General features: G+C 30.9%; 4 protein-coding genes across 4 annotated transcripts in view; 3 read left to right on the top strand and 1 right to left on the bottom strand.

The window, feature by feature from the left end:
• LOC125818750 (putative UPF0481 protein At3g02645) overlaps positions 1–23,199 on the top strand; it is a 145,993-nt gene that overhangs the window by 88,775 nt on the left and 34,019 nt on the right. The gene's annotated exons all lie outside the window — the stretch shown is intronic.
• LOC125819140 (putative UPF0481 protein At3g02645) lies at positions 1,435–2,375 on the top strand. Its single transcript, XM_049498654.1, has 3 exons — positions 1,435–1,644; positions 1,738–1,864; positions 1,954–2,375. Exons 1-3 carry the CDS (start codon positions 1,435–1,437, stop codon positions 2,373–2,375), a joined length of 759 nt encoding a protein of 252 aa, XP_049354611.1.
• On the top strand, positions 14,458–16,011 carry LOC125819141 (UPF0481 protein At3g47200-like). The gene is made up of 3 exons (XM_049498655.1): positions 14,458–14,472; positions 14,710–15,180; positions 15,331–16,011. The coding sequence occupies exons 1-3, from the start codon at positions 14,458–14,460 to the stop codon at positions 16,009–16,011; spliced, it is 1,167 nt and encodes a 388-aa protein (XP_049354612.1).
• Positions 21,414–22,686, bottom strand: LOC125819142 (uncharacterized). Its single transcript, XM_049498656.1, has 2 exons — positions 22,007–22,686; positions 21,414–21,525 (listed from the first exon to the last, which is right to left on the bottom strand). The coding sequence occupies exons 1-2, from the start codon at positions 22,684–22,686 to the stop codon at positions 21,414–21,416; spliced, it is 792 nt and encodes a 263-aa protein (XP_049354613.1).

Genomic DNA, 23,199 nt, shown 5'->3' on the forward strand with positions numbered 1-23,199 from the left:
ACTGCGTATTGAAAATAATTATTGTGCCTTGATGGGTTATTACCTTTACAAAGTTAGAAAAAAGTAATAATGGTGGCTATAATATAGAGAAGCTGCTGCTACCCCCCACCCAGGCCAACCCCTTCCCCCGCCACACCCGTCAATTTTTTAAAATTTTTTAAAATATTTTTTAGAAATATTTTAAATTTAATTTTTTTTTAATTTCATACGTTCAAAGATATGTATACACAAAAAAAAAAAAGTGGACTTTAATAATCATAATATGAATAAGTGATTATTGGTAAACGCCATTTATGAGTTATTTAAACACAAAAGAAGAAACAGCCAAACCAAAGAGGTAATTTTCTGCATTTTCTCGTTCTTTTCTAAAACACTATCAATTTATTATTACACCTCAAGTTGAAGGACATGACTCAAATGGATAATCTGCATTTTGTTTAAGAGATTCTTAGTTATCGTTATTTTATTATTCTCATGATTCTGTGTTTAATTTGATACTTACTTTATTTTAGAGTTTAATTAATTCAGATTAACGATAGAAAATCTCATTTTGGAAAGTAAGGCAGTTTTAGGATTTAAATCAATTGGGAAGGAGTAATTACCACTACTTAACTACAATTTCTGTTGGTTACTATTTTGTGTGTTCTTTTTTTATTTGTGTTGTTAGTTTCTCAACCCATAACGCTACTAGCAGGCGTATAACTCTGCCTCTCCTATGAATTGAAATTAAAAAAATGTGTCTTTTGTAGGAATTACGTACCGTTCAAGAAAGAGGGATGATACACTTCATTGAAACTGAAATAAATGAGGTCTCTCTCAACTATATAAATTTAGTTTTATTTCATTTGCCCTTGGCAATTAAATATAGAATGTTTGAGACTATTATTTTCTAACCATGATTTTATACCTTTTGGGTTTTTAATTTAATTTGAGGTCTCTCTCAACTATATATCATTTTTTTTTTTAAGTATAGATCTATCCAATCTAGAACACAAAGTTGATAGTATTAAAAGAATATGTAATAAACATTTTAAATTTCTTACTCTTTTACATTACAGATAGAAAGGAGGAAAGAGCGTCATTTGTTGGAGATAAAGGAGACAAACGACATAATTGATGATATGTTTAAGTATTTAGGCAATTCATCTACTGAATCGTCTATGATATACAAAGTAAATATGTGGCTACGTGAATCAAATCCAGATGCATATACACCAAAGATGGTCTCTATTTGTCCTTACCATAAGACAAATGATCGACATGGTCCAATGGAAGAGCAAAAACTATTATACCTACGATGATTTCTTGGACGGAAGGAGGGGCTTGATTTGAATAATTGCATCAGTGAATTGCATAAACTAAAGGAGGAAGCACTAAAGTGTTACGAAGATATAAAACGTACAGCTGCACGGGACTTATGATGATTTTCTCTCAATGTTGTTGCTTGACGGTTGTTTTGTAGTTGAGTTTATTCGAGAACATTGTGAAATGGTTCCAAAAGGAGAAGCCAGGATTATCATTAATAATCGTGCAAGTTACATATTTCGAGACTTAATGTTACTAGAAAACCAACTTCCTTTCTTTGTCGTCAACAAGCTTCATTCCATGACAAAGCAAGTTAACGAATCATCACTGGTAATACTGGTGAATAATTTTGTATAAAAATTTCGGTGGCATGCTAAAAAGGACCTGTCATCGTTTAGCGAGACGGAATGTAATAATATTGGAAATATAAAGCATTTACTTTACTTCATCTACTACACATATTTTCATGTAATGAGATTAATCCCAGGGAAAAAATCAAAATGTATTGCACTCGTGAGGTTATGCCAAATGCAACAGAGCTTTCCGAAACTGGAGTTAGCTTTGCAAAGGGTAGTGATATAACAAGTTTATTGGATATAAAGTTTGAGAGTAGTGGATTGATGACAATTCCTTGTTTAACAATCGAACGTGATACGGAAACCCTCTTGCGAAATGTCATTGCTTATGAAAAACAATCATCTGATGTACAATTATCTAAATATTTCAGTCATTATGCTGTTTTCATGGATAATCTTATCGACTCAGAAAAAGATGTGAATTTGCTTCGCCAGGAAGGAATCATAGTGAACTTGATGGGAGACGACAAAGACGTGGCTAGCCTCTTCAACAAAATCGGAAATGCGGTCACGCTGTATCCTGACTTCTATTACAATGAGGAATTCAAACAAGCAATTGAATATAGTGAAAAACCATGGAATACAATGAAGGCAAATTTGAAGCACAATTATTTTAGTAGTCCTTGGGTAGGAGCTTCAATTGTGGCAGCCATCATACTCCTCATACTCACAACTATACAGACTATTCTAGCTTTCACAGGTTCCGTTAAGTAAGTAGGAGTAACCGTCTCAATTGTAATGTTGAGACAATCTTGGCTAAACCATCTGCTACTTGGTTTGCCTCCCTGTCCCAAGCTTTATATTTTGTCTTCAATGATTTGAGTGAACTTCTTGTTATCATCAGACTTGAGATTTTTTGTCCTAGTAGATCTGGGAAAGGAATATTGTAGCATCTCGCTAATTGAAGGAACTAGAAAGAAGTTAAAATTTGGAAATAGTCATTTTTGGAAAGACTAAAAATCTGGAAATTTGTTATGTTAAGTTTGGGTTTTTGGTCAACTTTAAACAATCATAACTCATAGCTCAGGATGAGTTAGGTGTACTTCCAGATACCGTAGGAAAGATCTTGGAATTATCTTTCCAACGCCGTTGCGTTTGTTCGATTTTGAGTTCGTATGAGTAAGATACGCCCATTGGAAATTGGGTTGTTCAATTAAGGAAAGTTTAATCCGGGTTTTTGAAGGGCATTATGGTCTTTTCCATACCCCATGACTTAATTTCATTTTTTGGTAATTAATTGGGGTCTAAACTGATAGGATTCAGTTTACGCTTTTACCATATTGAGTTAGGGTTTTAGAGAAGAGAAAGGAGGAGAAGGAGCAAGAATCGTCAAGTTCTTCAAGAATCGCTTGTGAGTTCACACATCGTTGGGTTCGTTCACCCACACGCAAAACATGTATAATTCAGCATGAATTCGTCCTAAAAGTTGAAAGTTTGAATGTTCTTGATGCGTGTTCTTGAATTTACTTTCGTTCTTGAATGTGGGATGAGATTGAGGAGTTCTTGAGAGTTTAAGGTCAATTTTAGAGTTGTGTTTGATTAGATTATTGTGTACATATGCTGGATATCTGAATTATCTAAAGGGAATTTGAGAAGAAGAATCGAGTTTAGGCGAATTGTGGTCAAAAAATGAAGAAGGAAAAAGTCAGCAGAATCTGGGTACCAGGTCTGTGTCGCGGACCTATTCCTCAGAATGGGAAAAAGTTTTCCTCGCGGAGCGGAGCGGTCACTGATCGTTCTGCCTCAAAATTATTTCATGACCAAATATTTAAATACTCTCTGCGTCGCGGACTTGCTTCCAGACAGTGATTTCTTGATCTTTTCTCGTGTTTAACTATCTAAAAACACTCCTAAACATCATGAGATCTTTTCCATCACAAATCTCAATCCTTGAATTCATAATTCAATTCAAGGATCAGTTAAGAGTCAAGTCAAGAGGAGTTCATAGAGTCTTCCAAAAGTCTTTTACAAATTATTTAACTTTGTTTTAAAACTTGAGTTTTGAGTTGAGTAAAGAGTAAAGTTGAAGTTCATTTCTTCAAAGTATATGAGACTATGTATTCCTAAAGAGTTAAAATGTTTTCACATTTAAAACAAGAAAAGGAAACCTTGATTTCCAAAGAGCTTTTGAGCTAGTTTTCAGAAAATAGTGCTTTCACAATTAAGCAATAGAGGAAACTTTGATTTCCAAGATAGCCTTTGAGCTAAGTTTTTGAGAAATTATCTCAAATCACGTAAAGAAGTATGTTTTTAAACATAAGAGGTAGTATCATATTTTGGGAGTAGTATTGAGCACCGATATGGGGGAGAGTTCAGACAACTCACAGCCCTCATAAACCATATAGCCACCATGGGTAGAAAAGGGTCATACTTTTTAGATGATTCATTAGTGCTTTTTAGCATAGACTAGTGGATCCACTTAGTAGTTCAGGTTCTATACCCTCGGCAAGGTATAGGACGGCTTTGGCAACGTGAGGCAAAACGTTGTATCATCACAGTAGCTCTTACGTGATGGTTGTCGGTTAGAGAAAATCCCACAGAGGTAATTATATTCTTATAAACATAGTTTAGTTGTATTCTTACATACATTTCAGAGTTATAGTGTATCTTTGCATACACACAGAGTATTATTGTATTTCCAAATACACAGAGTTGGCATACATGTTTTAAACAATTTTTCTTTATATTACGTTTGTTTTATACTGCTTTATATTGAAATGAGTTCAGTTAAGTTGAGTTGAGTTGAGCCAGGTAAGTTCTTCAGTTCCTTTCAAGCTTATGTCTTGTTTTAGAATTCCTCTCGCATACTCGTACATTCAATGTACTAATGCCATTTGTCCTGCATCTTCTTATTATACAGACACATGTAACCATGATCAGCATCCAGCGCATCGTTGATCCAGTTGAGCACCCAGAGTCTTGTGGTGAGCCTCATTGCTTTCCGAAGGATCCCTTTTTATTGCTTCACTATTATTATTAGTTCATTAGGATGTCGTGGGTCTTGTCCCGATATCCATCTCAGTTGTTTAGAGACTTCATAGACAGTCAAATGTTTGTTCTTGAGTTTCTATTTCCTATTTTAACAGTTGAGATTTGAGTTGCCATTTTTGGCCAGTGAATGTTATCTTGATACATTCTAAGTGTTTATTGAGCAGTTCAGTTTACTTTTAAAAGTATTTTTTTCATGAGTTAAGTCTTCAGCTGAGTAAGTAGCCAGATCAAGGGTTCGCTTGGGGCCAACAGTAGTTCTCAAGTGCCGGTCCTGCCCAGGGTATAGGCTCGGGGAGTGACAAACATATTGTCCTTTCAGGATAGGGGAAACTTTTTCCTTATAGGTTTGGGACTGCTTGGGTTCTATATATAGGAATGGGATGCAGTTGGAGATTCTAAAGTATTGTGCAGGATTTACAATATAGTCTTAAGAGCTTGAAAGTATTGTACACTTTCTTCTTTTCTTTCATAGAAGAAAACTCTCTCTGGTTTTGCTTGAATGATTAGGCCTAGCCAAACCTCATTAAATTCTTGTATTTTTTTTCTTCTCTATTTTCTTTATTTGTGATTGTATGCTAGTTAATCCATGATATTTTCGCGATAATAACACATTGATTAATTCTTCCAAATTATATCCTCTTACCGGAGTTCATATCTTCCTGTTAACTTGATGATTTCCAACAAACAAGTTGACTATATTTAGCCTTTTCATTTTTGAACTTCATCATTTATACCCTTTAAATCAACAAATATGATATGTTTGTTTTCTATGTCATTTTTTTGTTTTAGAAAGGTTCATCCATGCCATTATTTGTTAACTAAAATAGTATAGATGAACCAAACATTTACCGAATGACATAGATAAACTTTTTCCCATTTCTCATAGTTCGATGATATATTTGAGTTTTTCTCTTTAAAAAATGATTTAATTAATGGTGTGGCCGAATCATAATTGACCACGTGTAAAAATGATTTTGTAAAATCGAAATTGTTTTCAGTTAATAAAAAATAATGGTATGAGTGAGCCTTTTCTGAAATGGAAATGGCATAGATAAGCCAAACTTTTAACTGATGCATCGCATAGATGAGCCTTTTTTCAAAGTTCGATGATATATTTGAGCCTTTTCTCGAATTTTTAGTTGTCGACTTATCCCGAACATGATTTGCAATTGTAAGCATCCGAATGTATAAATCAAATCTTTGATAAAATGTTTGAGAATTTGGCCAAATCATCTTTTAAATTGAGTACCATATTTAAAGTAAATATGCGGCTACGTGAATCAAATCCAGATTCTTATACACCAAAGATGGTCTCTATTGGTCCTTACCATAAGGAAAATCCTCAACTTAGTCCAATGGAAAAGTACAAACTGTTGTACCTACAACGGTTTCTGAAACGAGAAGAGGGACTTGATGTGCAAAGTTGCATCAGTTGTTTGGAGTTTCTGAAGTAGAAAGCACTAATGTGTTATGACGATATAAAAGACCTTGATGCTGATGATAGTCATGAATTTTGCAAAAATGTTAATGCTTAGCTTGATGGTTGTTTTGTGGTTGAGTTTATTCGAGAGTGTTCTGAAATATATCCAGAAGGAGAAGAAAAAATTATCAATTTTATTGATTACAAATATAATCATATACTCCGAGACTTGTTGTTACTAAAAAACCAACTTCCATTTTTTATCCTCGAGCAGCTTCATTTAATGACGAGGAAAGATTATGAATTACCATTGGAAAAACTGGCGAATACTTTGTTTAGCCATGTTGTGAACTTTGGATATATGTCAGTAACCGGTGATTCATTTCTGATGAATTCCATTCTATTTGATATTGAAAGACGTGATAAGAAACATTTACTTCAAGTAGTACACGTTGTTTCATGTCCGATGATTATCACTTCTTTTTTATCAATTAAACTCTCTTATTTTATTGTCATTAATTCAAGAAATGGTTGCTTCAACACATACTTGCGCTATTAATGTCCACTTGACTTTTATATTACGATCTTTACCGATAATTAATTATTGGTAATAGCTTTATTTTTACTAAATATATTATTTTAATAAAGACAATTACTAGCGACAATTACACTTTAGCCTTCACTACTAAAAAATTGTCAAATTATGGCGGTTTACTAATATTAGTCATAAGAAACCCCTACTATACGTTTATCAATCTTGTTTTTTTTAATTGAATCAAATAACACATCTTAATTAAAACATTGTATAAATGTAATTCTTACAATAAATATGGAAGTCCAAGCATTATATCTCCTTTTCAAAATATTCAATCTTATTATTTTTCTCAAGTTTACATTAACGTCAAAACTAACATCAATTTGATTGAATTTATATATATATATATAAGAGAAATTTGCCTCATGAGTTTTAGCAATTTTTAGACACTTTAATCTTGTGCCATATTTTGTGGGTACTATAATAAATTTATAGTGTAAAAATAAATTGATAACAATACATTTTATAGCTGCTAAATTTATTTTTATTGTTGATAAATACTTAATTTTTTCAGATATTGTTTTTTCATATTTATTGTACGAAAAAATAGGCAGCAAATGTCCCCTATTTTTTAATTCATTTTCCACAAATTCCTCTTTCAATTTTAGTGGCCTCCATTCCTTTCTTTTCCATACGTAACCGTCGTGCCCCATTAATTCCATAAAGAAACCCACAATCTCATTCTATTTTCAGTCTATTCCTTTTTGTTGAATTTTGAGTGATTTATTATTAGATCCATACTCTTTAAAAATAAGAATATGCAACTCTAATTCTATTTCTATTTCTATTTGAGAATATTACTTATTGATTGTATCTTCTTGTGTGTTATGTATTTTTGCAGGAATATATATCTATCTGGGTGAATAAAATTTCGCATGTCACTACTCCTTTTAAGGTTATTTACTTTCTCTTAATTTTATTTATTTTATGTATTTTAGTAAGCCATAAAATTTGGGTTCTCAATATTGCATTTATTTCTTGAATTGGTAATGCAGTCCTCATGTACAATTTCGTTTGATTTTTAAGGAGTACTGTTTTGTATAGGCAAATTTTACAAGAAGGCCTTATTCTTTGGTAAACTTGAGTGTTTTAGATTTTCTTTTTATTAATTGGCTGAATATTGAAAAAAAGAGAGATACCAATAATTTTCATCTTCATTGTCCAAATATCAATTCTTGTTTATATATATTTTTTACCTTCCGTATTTTGCTTATCTTTCATATCCACCCTTACACCTTCTCTAATTTTTTTGGGGTGTCTAGAGTAATTTAGTAATTGATAATAACTATTATGACTTCTTGCAATAGAATATTAAGACATTACTTTCAAATTTGAAGTATTTAGCTGTTAGAGTATAATTTTCTTCTAATATTTGCATTCTTTCATTTCAGCCTAACGATGTGGATCGAGAGTGAGCCTATATCACATTTGAAGAATCATCCGTCAAACACTTACATTTTTTCCTTCATATTTATCTATGTGAACCTTTTTAATTTTGATGAAGTTGCATTAAAGTTGTACTTTTTATGAGTTATCAAACGAATTTCGTATGAATTTTCGTGTTATAGATATTTTTATTGGAAATTGTTTTATGTTATTTGGGGTACTTAGGAAGATTATTTATATGTGTGAATATATATGTTTAACGCAATCTGAATAATTGTAGAAAAAAATTAAAATTTAAAATTAATCTATTGTTATAAGAAACTCTCGCAAATTAAAGTTTAAACTACACTTTTGGGGGGGTCATGAACCGATGGTAGCCTCTCGTTTGTATAAATCGCCGGTAGCCTTTCATTTGTATAAATCGCTGGTAGCCTCTCAATTTAATTTTATGTGTATTGTATATCTGCAAAAAAAATTGAATTTGTATACAATTGAATCGAAATAAAACATTTGTATATCAAATCTTTCTCTCTCTCGCTTTATACAACACAAATGATACATTGCAATTTGTATAATTTATGTGTGTATAAAGCGAGAAAGAGAGAAATGCAAAAGAGAACTGGGCAGGGGAAGATCTGTATTTGTATAATTATAAGTGTATAGGACGAAAATATATGTATTCGTATTTGTATATACAGTTTTCTCTCGCTTTATACAACATAAACACATTTTATACATTTGTGTTTGTATAAAAGCGAGAGAGGCTAGGGAGAGACTGGCGAGCGAGAAACTTAGGGAGAGAGGCGAATGACAACTGTTTGCTACGGGTTACAATTAAATCAAACTGTGGTTATAGCATTTAATTTGAATTAATAGTTTGCTATTTTATATTAATTTCCCATTATAAATTTGGTCGATATATGGTATAACCAACATATTACGATGCATATATATCATGAATTTAAAATTTACTTTGTCTTTAATTATTTTTTGACACTTCTATTTAAGATAAGATGTCTCATATCACCCAAAAATACAAAAGAGATGTTGGGTACAGTGGCAGAGCCAGGATTTTCAACGAGGGGGTTCAAACTCTACAGAAATAGACACACGAAGTAGTCGAAGGGGGTTTGACATCTACTATATATACATACAAAATTATTTTAACCATGTATAAATAATATAGTTTTCCGCCGAAGGGGGTTTAGATGAACCCCCTTAGTACAAGGTGGCTCCGTCCCTGGTTGGGTATATAAGTAAGCATGTCTTACACCCTATTGATGCATTTTAAAGCCATGCGGGTAATTTAGGTCCAGAGCGGACAATATCACCTATGGGTTGGGACATTGCAAATGATATCAAAACGACTCTTGTGTCAGTTTTGTCGATGTGGGACAAAGTTCAACTAAGTTTAGACAAATTCTGATAAGACGGAGCAAATCTCAATATTGAGTCTAGGCAAATCCATTGCGGTGTGGCAAACCTCAGCGAGGACGCCGAGTCCATAGGTATGTGTGACACCCCAATTTAGGATAAACAGTCCATATTGACACCCCAGTAATGCATTTTAAAGTCATACATTCCAAATATATAATATCACTAGTGGATTGGCCGCTACATTTTCAATTAGTTATCTTTTATAATAAATTGAATATATAAATAAAATTGACTCTATATCTTCTCCATGAACACTTCCATTCGACTAACAAAATTTTACTTTCTTCATTTTATTTTATGCGACATCGGTTATTTTGACACTATATTTAATAAAAAGGAAAGATTTTTAAAATTTGTGGTCTAAAATAATTTTTAAATATTTGTGTGGTTATAAATCTTTTCATTAATTTTTTTTATTACAGTTAACTTGTTTTTTATTATGGTAGGATAAACGTTCTTTTTGCGAAGAAAATATTAATTCTTACGACCCACTCCACCAAAAAAAAAAAGAACAAAATGAGTATTTTGCACATAGATTAGTACGAACAATGCATTTAAAGAGTTTGGTGGGAATGATTTGACATTCTCTCTTTAAGATTATTAAGAAGAGAATTAGAAAAAGTAATAAAACACTTTTAATTTGTTAAAATAAATAAATAAAACAAATACTTTATTTTTAATATATATACAGATCAAGTAAAATAATACAAAATATAAAACGAAAAGAAGAATCAAAGAAGACATAAGCATTTAAAAACGTGTTTAGCTTCTTTCTTTTGTAACTATGTTCTGGACATAGGCATGCAGTAATTGATATTTGGTTGACCACTTATAATTCTAACTTGCTGAAGCTACACTAATTAATCGTTATATTTTTTTCATGTTATTTAAGGAATTCTGAATGAAAATATTTTTTCTTTTACTAATTTACCTTTAACTGTTTCGATAAAATTAAGATTAAATATTTACTTTCAAAGACAATTAATTTTAAAGGGAAAACGGAAAAAAATTAGTCCCTTCATATATTTTTATTAATCTACTATACTAAAAATAGATATCTATTTTAATATATTAATACATAATTTTTCACATAGTTCCTAATTTACTTTAATTATTCGCGAATATCTTGGCTAAAAACTGACATCAACGAGAAGAATGTTTAGACCGGATAAATGACAAATATTATTTTTTCGGACATAAAATTTTGAAGAACACATTTTTCGCATAAACACACAAAAAAAATAATATTAGTATACTATGATAATCATAAATACTAAGTTTATGTGAGTGACACACAATTAGTATCTCAATTAACCCATAAATGATGATGAACGATAAATCACGTGAAACTTAATTTAGCAAGGAGATTATTGAACTAATGTGAACAAAGTTCCATATTTGTGATTAAAAGAAAAGATAAGTTCCGTGTAATGTTGTTAATCGTATATGACGAAGTGGTGTGTTGGTTTTGATAAAATAACTAAAATGTTATTGATCGTCCTTTTTCTACTCATGTTTTTGACAGTTATGTATTATACAATTAATTTACTCAAAAGGAGACAGTGAAATAAAATCATCTTGTACTTTTGTTGTGATATTAAAGTATCTACTCAACTACCCTACTTTGCAATATTTATTTTTAACCCAACTTATTTTATTTAGTACTCAAAAGTAAAATATTTGGAATAAATATATAGTCATTGACTTGAGTCAATGGGATCTGTCAATTTATTTTGTCAATCGTCGGCCAATAACATTTTAAGTTGGAAGGCTGCAAAAGTTAAGCACATATCGAATAAATTTATGTGTAAAACATATTTTATATATTAAATTTGAGAATAATGAAATATTAATTTTCAAACTCGGATCGATTAAGATCGATGAAATGACTACAAGTTGATAGATAATTAATTTATAGAGTTTAGAGTTAAAAGGGCAAAAAAAATTGTCAAAAATTTTAAAATGGCACATCAATTTTTTTTTAACCAAAAGGGCAAAATCGGTCCTGATGGAGCGATTTCCTTCTGACAAAAGTGATGCCGTTACTCCGCGTAAAATCGCTGCCTCAGCAGCGATTTCGTCCAAAAAAAATTCTTTGTTCTTTAAAATCGCTGCTGTGGCAGCGATTTTGTCAATTTTGTTTATTTTTTAAAAAATTGAAATAGCTGCTATAGCAACAATTTTCTTTAAAAAAAATTTTTTAAAAATTAAATAATCACTTACCGGACAGCGATTTCACTAAATTCCAAAATCAATAGAATAATATTAAGGAAATTAAGCTGAAACCAAGGATGTGCAATCACTATTAATCATTTAAGCAAATGGCAGTACAAAACACTTCAAGGCAGCAATATATTTAAAATGCAAAATTTGAATGAAATCGCTGCTATAGCAGCGATTTCAATTTTAATTTTTTTTTTTTAGAAAAATGCTACAGGGGTAGCGATGTTAATTTTTTTTTGACAAAATCGCTGTCGCGGTAGCGATTTTTATGTTTTTAACGAAGTAATGACGTCAATTTTGTCAGAAGAAAATCGCTCCGTCAGGAGCGATTTTGCCCTTTTGGTTAAAAAAATAAAATTGATGTGCCCTTTTGGAATTTTTGACAATTTTTTTTACCCTTTTGGCTCGGAACTCTTAATTTATATTTGAACTTTCTTTTCAAAGCTACTCCTTTTGAAATTAAATTAGTTGTAGCACTTTGAGTTATAAGATATTTCATCGATTTGAGTAGTAAGTTACAAGATATTAGACATTTTTTTATATGATTTAAATTTCTTTTATTGGATACTTAATTAATTTTAGTAGACTCAATTCTTGAGTCCCATCTTGATTAATAGATTTTCACTGATGTATAATATAAGATTAATTGTCTTTGTTTAACTCTATTTTATAATACTGTAAAATAGTAGAATGAGTCTCTACTCTTGTTGTCTTTCTTATTCCCTTGACTCGTCACTTTTTAAACTATTAAAGCCTCTAGAGAGTTTTTATCAAAATCCTACTAAAGTATATATGCTTAATATCGTATTCTATCTTCTAGTTCTTACTCTTACATAATAATAACAACAATAACAATGAATAATATATTGAGTGTATTCTCACAAAGTAGGATTTGAATGGATAAAATGTACAAAGAATTTTGTCTCTATTTTAGAGTTGAGGTAGAGATCATGTTATTTCTGATAGACCTTCAGCCTAAAACAAAAAAAATTCTAGAAAAAGACGTAAAAAAAGTATAAGAGACAATAGATAATAACAAAATAATAAATAGTATAACAGAACAATACTACAATAAAATAATATAATTGAACTACACAAAATCATAGATAGCAACAGAAATCGAGAAACAAGAAACTATAAAAATAGTCCCACGACTACTTGTAAGGACAACAAGACAATGCACTTCTACCTACTAGTATGAACGCACTCCTACCTACTAATCTGCTATCCTAATTTGTGTCATTCACACCTTGCTACCATAATTTTTAACAAAAAAAATATTAAATGAACCGATCGATATCAAAGGGAATGCAAGATGATGAGACAATTTCGAAAAATCTAATTTTGATTAGGTAAAATAAAATAATTAAAAATTAATATGATATAAATTTTGTAAAATAATCGATCGAACCGTAACATTGTACCATATCCTACATGTATCCCGATATTATCTTCAATTATCTGTATTTCTTCTCTTTTTTCTTCTTCTATATAATAGGTACTTCATAGCAATGAAAAATTCACAAAAAGCCAGAGTTGAATAGACATACAACTACTAGAAGAAACAGCCAAACCAAAGAGGTAATTTTCTGCATTTTCTCGTTTTATGCTAAACACTATCAATTAATAATATTATTTTATACCTCAAGTTGGATAAAATAGGGTTGTACGAAAATCGAATCGATTGATAAATTGAGTTGTAAAACGCTATTGAGTTATTGGGTTAACAGGTTTTTAATAATTTTTGTAACAAAAAATTATCGAGCTATCACTTTGATTTTAGTTTCCTAATATTGAATTATTGGGTAAATCGATAACCCAATAAGATATTAGTAATTTATCACTTTACCCATACATAAATATCAAATATTAATCTCATTATCTTATTGGTTAATGCATTTGCTCTTTAGCTTTCAATTCACACTTTACAATGATTTTAAGTTCACAATTTCACATTATCAAAACATCAAAACATAAAGTAAGAACTCTCTTCTTTTTAATTTTTCTTTGTGTTGCACTAGTATAGTTCTTTTCATGTTAGTTATTATTGTTTCTATTTTATGAGGGTTCTGTAAAGTTACATTATTGTCTTATTATGTCACATTATTGGAGAAGTCATATATTTGTTTTATAAACATTTTATTTTAACCAAACCGTTAAGGACCAAAATCGATAAAAAATATCTTATTGATTTATTATATTTAAAAATAAAAAATTGATAAATCGAACCGATTATACATAAATCAATTACTCTTGTTCTACGCTAAACAATTACTCTTTACTCTTTGGCTATACCTCAAGTTGATCAATGACATGATTTACATAATATTTTCTAGTGTAAAGGGAAAAGTGAATGGGAAATATGAAAAAAATACAATTGCTTCTGTTTCTGTTGTTTACATAATATACTCTAGATGTTTGCTATTTCGCGTAATTTTCTCAAAAAAGAAAATAAGATAAATAAATTAAAAAGGAGAGTGTATGTGTTTTTCATTAAATCAGCAAGTGTATTTACTTCCTGATCTTTTTATTTTTAATAGATCAAATTAATTTCTTTTCTAACATATATTTGACAAGACATAGTGAGTTCTTTTCATAAAGTAATTAACATGAGATTACTAAAAAGAATGGTTCTTTTTGTAGGAATTAGACTATTAGAGTATTAGAAGAAAGGGGGATGACACACTCTACTGAGATTACCTCAACAGATAATTAAATTCCACTGCTTTTTCAATTGAATAAAGATGAGTAATGGTGAGGTAAGTTTTAAAGTCACATTTTGTTTTGAAATTAAAAAAAATCAAATTTAGATTTTTTTTTAATTCAGTCTATTAACAAAAAGAAGTAGACGTATATATACATTACTTTTTTTAACGAGAGATGTATCTTATTTATATTGTAAAGTTGATCGTATTAAAAGAATATGTAATTGCTTGCTTATTGCATAATTCTTCTAATAAACATTTTAAAATTTCTTCAACTCTTTTCCGTTACAGATAGAAATGATGAAACAACATCATTTAATCGACGTAGAGGAAATAGAAGAAAGGATTGATGAAATGTTTAAGAATTTAAGCATTTCACCTATTGAATCGCGTACCATATTCAAAGTAAACAAGATGTTACGTGAATTAAATTCAGATGCTTATACACCAAAGATGGTCTCTATTGGTCCTTACCATAAGAAAAATCCTCAACTTGATCCAATGGAAAAGTACAAAGTGTCATACCTAAAACGGTTTCTTCAACGAAGAGAGGGGCTTGATGTAAAAAAATACATCAGTGAATTGATGACTCTGAAGGAGAAAGCACTAAATTGTTACGACGACATACAAGACTCTATAGAAGACAATAGTGAATTTTGCCAAATGTTGTTGATTGATGGTTATTTTGTGGTTGAGTTTATTCGAGAGCGTAGTAAATTGTGTCCAGAAGGAGAAGATAGGATTATCATGAATGCTAATCGTGCAAGCTACATATTTTGAGATTTGATGTTACTAGATAACCAACTTCCTTTCTTTATCCTCGACCACCTTCATCACATGACAAAGCAAGTTGATGAATCGTCATTGCTAATATTGGTGAATAAGTTGTTCATGTGTTTTGCTAACATGCAGGTACATGAACCCTATAGAGAGACAAAATGTAATAATGTTGAAAATATCAAACATTTACTTCATCTAGTACACATATTTTCATGTCATAGGAATCCCAAAAAAGAGTCAAACGATGACATAATGTATTCTATGGTCATGCCAAATGCAATAGAACTTTCAGAAGCTGGAGTTAGCTTTTCAATGTCCAGAGATATGGCAAGTTTAATGGATATAAAGTTCAAGAATGGATTGATGACAATTCCTTGTTTACGAGTCGAAGGTGCAACAGAAACCCTCCTGCAAAATCTCATTGCTTATGAGCAACAATCATCTGATGTACAAGATACATATTTCAGTGATTATGCAACTTTCATGGATCGTCTTATCGGCTCAGACAAAGATGTAATATTTTTTCTTCGCCAAAAAGGAATCATAGTGAACTGGACAACAGATGACAAAGAAATGGCTAGCCTATTCAATAAAATCATAAAAGGGATCACTAAGTATTCCGTCTTCTATTACAAAGAAGAATTCAAAAAAGCAGTTGAACATTGTGAAAAACCATGGAACAGAATGAGGGCAAATGTGATGCACAATTATTTTAATAAGTCTTGGGCAAGAGCTTCAACTGTGGCAGGCATCATACTCTTCATACTCACAACTATACAAACTATTCTAGCTTTTATGGGTTCCGTTAAGTAAGTAGTAATTGTTTCAATTCCATGCATGTAATTTATAATGGAATGCTAATTAGTTTATTTCAAGCATCTATCAAATTTGAGGTTTATTAATTGTGTTTCTCTTAGTTTATTTTAATTTCAAGGAATTATAGCCCACGAATTACAAAATGAGTTATTTAATTAATTATATGATTTTCGACTTAAATCCTTTGATTCCTATATTTGTAGTTGAACAAATTTTCAAGCCCCAATCATAATTTGCTCTTCTTAGCGAAAATTGTATATAATAGCAAACTATTAATTCAAATTAAATGATATAAATATAGTTTGATTTAATTGTACCCCATAACAAACTGTTGTTATTTCGTCTCTCTCCTGGTGAATCTCGCTCGCCACTCTCATTCTCTCCCTCGCCTCTCTTGCTTTTTATACAAATGCAAATGTATAAAATGCATTTGTGTTTGTATAAAGCGAGAGAAAATTGTATATATACATATATTTCCGTTCCCCTCTCTCCCCTCTCCTAGATCTCGCTCACCACTCTCCCAGATCTCGCTCGCTCACTCGCCTCTCTCAATTTATACAAAAACGCAAATGTATAAAATGTGTTTGTATTTGTATAAAGCGAGAGAAAATTGTATATATACATATTTTTTCATTCCCCTCTCTCCCCTCTCCCAGATCTCGCTCGCCACTCTCCCAGATCTCGCTCGCTCACTCGCCTCTATCACTTTATACAAACACAAATGTATACATTGTGTTTGTGTTTGCATAAAGCGAGAGAAAATTGTATATACAAATACAAATGCATATATTTTCGTCCTATACACTTATGATTATACAAATACGATCTTCCCCTACCCAATTTTCTTTTGTCTTTCTCTCTTTCTCGCTTTATACAAACACAAATTATATAATTGATCTTTTGTATATGTATACCAAAACAGATTATACAACTGCTTTCTTTTGTATATGTATAGCGAAATTATACATCTGCTTTTTTTTGTATATGTATAGCGAAATATACATATTTATGTTTGCTATAGAGCGCAATTATTAAACTATAGCTATAGCATACAAATATAATTTTTGTGTTTGTTATATGTGGAAGTTGCTCATTTTCTTAAGCCTGTTAAATGGGCCGGGCCAAGCTAGCATATACCTTTCCGATATATCATATCGGGTTCCCCACTAACGGGCCGCGTAGGTATTGGTCTCAATAGTAATTCCAACAGAAAAAAAAAAAAAAAAACCAATATGTGACCTGTTAGGCAATTCTGCCGGGCCTAATGGGTCGGGTCCAGATTTTGACCCTCCGGGCTAACGATTCGGGTCAGACAATTTTTTTAATCACCATTTATTAATTCAAAAGTTTGAGTTAATTATCAATATAGTGTGTTATTATCTATTTAATTTTGTAATAATTATAACTATTTTAGACAATAGATTGATTACATTTTATAATTTATATATATATACTTATAATATAACTAAAATCACACACAATATTATATATATATATATATATATATATATATATATATATATATATATATATATATATATACACGCTATATATTATCTATTATAGTAGAATACTTACAGTATATATATATATACCTATAATATATACTAAATGTACAACTTAATATAATAGGATACTTTCATGATATTATACACTTACTTCTAATATATACTAAATATACTACTTGATCCTTCCTCTGTCCCTTTTTACTTGTCCAATTTTGGCTTTTCACTTGTCCCTTTTTACTTGTCATTTTTGACAAATCAATAAAAGACAATATTGTTTACCTATTATACCCACAATTTATTTAGAGGGTTTTTTTTAAGGTTGAATCTCAATATTGAGTTGCAATTTCTAGTACATCAGTTACACACAATATATTGTGACAATCTTGGAGCCACATTCCTGAGCAAGAATCTTGTCCTCCATAGTTGTCTGAAGCATGCTGCCGTGAACTTTCACTTTGTTCGCCACCATGTTGGTATCATACGGGTTTGTGTTGTTCATGTTCATGTGAAAAATAAAGATGATTTTTTGGAGGTACAAATAATTCTAGATATTTAGTAGAATTCTCTAGAGTTATGTAGAGTGATATATCTAAGAGTTGTGTAGATATTCTAGAGAATTAGATATTTATAGTAAAGTATAGAATAATTTAGATTCTTGTTAGATAGTTAGAAGATAAGGTCATCTAGTTTTTTCTTGTAGATCTTTCTAGAATAATTTCTAGAAGCATCCCTATACTAGTATAAACAGGGGTGGCCATAGTCATTTGTAATCAACCCAAAGAAACCCAAGAACAACTCAAATCAAATAGTCTTCTTCTATAACAAAGTTCTTTTTATCCAAAAAATTCCTTCTCCCATCTAGCTCCATCTTCTTTAGTTGAATCTTCCGATTTTAGTTAACGATCTTGGGCTAGCAGAAGGTTTTCCGAATATACTTTTCTTCTGCTATTCTCTACAGTTCATGGTGCCAATCAAATAGCTGACACTCTCACCAAGGCACTGCCTAAACCTGCATTTGAGAATAATCTATTCAAGTTAGGCTTAGTAACCCATTGCCTAACTTGAGGTGGCGCATTGGAACATCACAAGTCAAGTTAGTTATTTAGTCGTATTAAGTTTCAGCAATCCCTATCCCTGTTTATTTAGGACAATGAATTAATATTTTCAGCAGTTATTGTCTAGTTAGGTTTCATTACTTCAATCGTTTAGGAGTCTTTCCACTATAATTCTATTTAACAACTTTCTGTCTTACATTAATAAAATATCGTCCTTCAACTTATACTCAATCTTTACAGCTTGCTCCGCACTACATAAAAAATGATCATTAGCGATAATTAATTAATGGAAATAATTTAATTGCTACTAAATATGTTTTTTAAGAGACAATTAACATTCTTTGTAAAGCCTATAGCGACATTAGATCTAATGACAATAAACAAATACCCATAAATATTTTAACAAACTTTATTATGTATTATTAATTACTGCTAAATATTATTTTTATCTTAGTGCGCCTCGTTTGCAATCCCTAATTCGACTAACAAAATTTTACTAATTCTCACATACACACACCACCACCAAAAATAAACCGAGTATTTGCACATAGTGCAGTGGTTAAATATTAAAAAAAATAAAATGTGTAAAACAATATTATTTAGTTATTTGTCTTAAAAAAATCAACATGCTTTATTAATGTTTATTAATTACTGTTTGAAATTATTTTTATCATAGTGCACTCCATTTGCCATCCCTAATTGGACTAACAAAATTTTACTAATTCTCACACACCACCACCAAAATAATAAAGAAGAACAAAATGAGTATTTACACATGGTGCACAACGGATTATGGTTAAACATTAAAAAAATTATGTGTAAAACCATATTATTTATTTATTTATCTTAATATAAATTACAAATACTGAATACGAATTTTTTAAAAATACCTTTCTACCCTATTAATTATTAGACTGATCAATATTGGCACACTACATTTAAAGGAGAGTAGGAGACTGTGGTTTGGTGGAAATGTTGAGAAGTAAGTGATTAATGCTCTTTTCATCATTTCATATTATTTGATTCATGTTGACTTGACACCCTTTTAAAAATTATTAAGGGTAGTATAAGGAAAAGTAATAAAACTATTTTAATTTATTAAAATAGAAAAGTAAAATAACAAAAAATTATTTATAATATAAAAAATAAGTAAAATAAAACAAAGTAATACATCAAAAAGAAGTAAAACATTTGAAAAACGTGCTTCTTTCTTTTGTAATTATGAATATGAATTATGGACATAGGCTGCAGTGCATGAATTGTATAATAATTTATTAATAGTGGACAGCTTGTAAAATTAATTTTTACACCTAACTTTCTATTTGCACCGAAAGTAAAATATCCTGATAATATATATATATATATATTACTATATAAGAAGAGGGAATAACTATTCACCACAAATCAACATGTGTTTCAATAAGAAGAGGGAATAACCAATATATTTATAAAAAGAAATGATATATAAAATAAAATGGAGAGAGTATTGGTTTTTGAAAATGGAAAAGGACAAAACACATATAAAATTAAAAGACATATAAAAAAAAGTTGGTTTAACTCTCAAACATAAAAAGTAACATATGTTATTAAAAACTTTAATAAAAAGTACAATAATTTACAATAAATAATAACTTCAAATATCTACAAGACAACAAAAAAAAGACTAATTTTTGTACTGCTTGTGTCACATGAATTAGGATTGGGATGATTTTAAAATTTTTATTTTGGTTAAACATTATAAAATAGCCGAAAAATTGAATGATATAATTTTTAAAAAAATAACCGAATGAATCGTCCTATCCATAACCCTAATGTTACTTCTACTCTGTTTATTTTTACTTAAATTTACAAAGATATGCTTCATTTCTACCCTCAATCTTATCGCTACATTTATTTGCTATTTAAAATTGAAATTAAAAAGACAAATGACAAATAAGTTTCTATATTAGCTCACTTATGAGCAAAATATATTATAACAATCTTTACTAATTTTATAACAATACATAAACTATACTCCCTCCGTCCCATATTAGATGGGCACTTCCAACTTTACACGGTGATTAAGAAATCATTAATAAATTGGAAGACTTCACCATTTTGCCCTTTGTTTATATCAATGCACATTGAAATGAGTTACAAAAAATACACATACAATATAGGAATGCTCATATTAATTGTAGGGGTAAAATGGAAAAGAATTAATTAATTCTATCCTAATTTAATAAGTGCTCAAATAATATGAAAAAAATATTTTTAGTAAGATTCTCATCTAATATGGGACGGAGAGAATAACAATATAACTTTATTAATGTTGGACTCGGGCAGCGCCCGAGCTTTCTTTACTAGTATATATATATATATATATATATATATATTAGATTTACCGTATGTGCGTTGCATGCCTCTGTCTTTAGTTTGATACACACATGGAAATGTCTTGGTACTATATCTGGCACAATTAGCTTTGGGGTTGATCGTAGGGCATCAGCCGGAGGTGTCGTGTTTTAGTCGCTCGCGGGACTATCCTTTCGGAAGTGGGAATGAGCTGACTTTTTACTTGTTCCACCCACTCCCGTGTTTTGTTTGTTTTTTGGCTTTCATCCGTGTCACCCCTTTTTTAGAGGTCTTCACTTGTAATACTCATAATACCAACCTAATTCATTATTTTGAAGCGTGAATTTAATGACAATTCCATTTAACTATTCTGTAAGCATTGTACTGTATTGTCTATAAAAATTCATTAATATAAAGGACAGTAATGTCTTATTCGGCAGCTGTCTGGTGTCCTACAAATACATCCAATTGAAGTTTCATTAGCTTCATATCTTTGTAGTAATCAAATCTCACCCAATACTTCCTTGTAAACAATATTCCTTGTGTATGTCCCTGTGTGCCCATCTGGTTCTTCATTTATGACCAATACTTTAGTTGTCGCCATAGATATTCCTCTGGATAGTGCCACACATAGTTGTCCATGTGAGAAAACATATTGTGGTAGGTACAAGCCAACATTCGGTATTGTTTGACCTTGTGCTTTATTTATCGTCATTGCAAAACATAGACGTATTGGACGAAATTATTTTCGAATAAATTTGAAAGGATATCCCTCATTCTCTAGTGGTGATAGTTGTATTCTAGGAATAAAGACTTGGTTTGTGGCATATTGGCCCGTTGTTATTTTGTCATGTATGACATTCTTGTCAAAACCTCTACAAATCAATCGTGTCCCATTACATAAACCATTTGAGGGGTCTAAATTTCTCAATAGCATGATCGGTGCATTTTCTTACAAAACTAACCTAATGTATAGGAAAAATAAATTTATCAATTGTTTTGTATTTGTAATCGTGTAGTTGATTACTTTTCTTTTGCTCTATCAAGTAACATAATAAGACAATTGTTAAAGTTGTGATGGATTTGATAATGTACCTATGTGGCGGGAGTCCATTTGGTGTCAAAGTGTTGAGATATTCTTTTTGATAGTAGTTGTTGGTATCATCTTCGGCTGAGTCAAAACTGATATATGTTTTTGTTTCTCCCGGAAATTTCTCAATCATCATTGCATTTAGTTTATCTACAAATTCATTTCTACTTGCTAAGATTGCCCGCTCTGTTATGTACTCTGCAGACCTGTAATTTTGTTCGAGTGCCAGAAATATTTCTCGAACCAATGATTCTTCAGGGTTAATATCCCCGCTTTGTTGGAGAGTCATTTGTTTTGGAAGTGCTATTAAATTATCCTTTATCGTTCTTTCTTCTCCATTTCCAATATGAAGCAAGTAGTCACTGAAACTTTGATCTGTTCTTGCTCGCATATTAGTTGAAAGTTGTATCTTTTCCATTAAAGGCCACAAATACGACCTCACCAAACTTACATCTACCGTCTTTGCTCTTGTAGATTTTGGTACCACAAGCAAAACTTGCCGGAAGTCACCTCCAAATACCATGATTTTACCTCCAAAATGTATGTCCATATCCATTATATCACGGAAGCTTCTATCGACAGTTTCAATGGTGTGTCGCTTAGCCATGAGTGCTTCGTCCCATGTTATTAATTTAGCTTGTCTAATTAGTTGTGCACCTCCACCTTGTTTTGACATATTTGTCATTGTCGTCTCATTTGCTTGTTAGGATATGCCAAATCTTGAGTGTGTTGTACGACCTCCAAGTAATATTGTTGCTGCTACACCACTGGTAGGTGTTGCCAATGCTATCATACCTTTCGTTCTCACCTTAGCCAGTAGTGCCCGATATAGGAAAGTTTTCTCGGTTCCCCAGGTCCATCTACAAAGAATAACCCTGGTGTTTCTGAGTTGACCCTTTCCAGAATTGTGTTGAAAGCTTGTGCTTGTTGTTGATTCAATTGTGATTGCGCATCAACATCTTCGGCTGGAACGTTTACAGACATTTCATCGATTATTTCTCTACTTTCGATTGGGTTAGTTTGATGTGATTGTTGTTTGATTCGAGGGATATCATATTTATCCACACTTTGTCCCATACTTTCCAAGTAATAATTAATGCTTTTCAAGGTACATTGGAGTTGTGCCTCCGTTGTGTTGGAATGGCTCCTATGAAAGTCTTCTGAAAAATCATCATAATATGTGTCCCATAGATTTCTC

Source organism: Solanum verrucosum, unplaced genomic scaffold (assembly GCF_900185275.1).
Source record: "Solanum verrucosum unplaced genomic scaffold, falcon-dt-bn FXZP01000252.1, whole genome shotgun sequence".
Lineage (NCBI taxonomy): Eukaryota > Viridiplantae > Streptophyta > Magnoliopsida > Solanales > Solanaceae > Solanum > Solanum verrucosum.

Bases quoted from the DNA above. Each gene is read 5' to 3' on its own strand.
- LOC125819140 (XM_049498654.1), top strand. From the start codon at position 1,435: ATGTTGTTGCTTGACGGTTGTTTTGTAGTTGAGTTTATTCGAGAACAT. The intron at 1,645-1,737 runs GTGAATAATTTT...GGAAATATAAAG, and splicing joins AATCATCACTGGTAATACTG to CATTTACTTTACTTCATCTA. The intron at 1,865-1,953 runs CTTTGCAAAGGG...TAACAATCGAAC, and splicing joins CTTTCCGAAACTGGAGTTAG to GTGATACGGAAACCCTCTTG.
- LOC125819141 (XM_049498655.1), top strand. The intron at 15,181-15,330 runs GCAAGCTACATA...GCTAACATGCAG, and splicing joins TTATCATGAATGCTAATCGT to GTACATGAACCCTATAGAGA.
- LOC125819142 (XM_049498656.1), bottom strand. From the start codon at position 22,686: ATGACAAATATGTCAAAACAAGGTGGAGGTGCACAACTAATTAGACAA. The intron at 21,526-22,006 runs GTACATTATCAA...GGCACTATCCAG, and splicing joins AATGGACTCCCGCCACATAG to AGGAATATCTATGGCGACAA.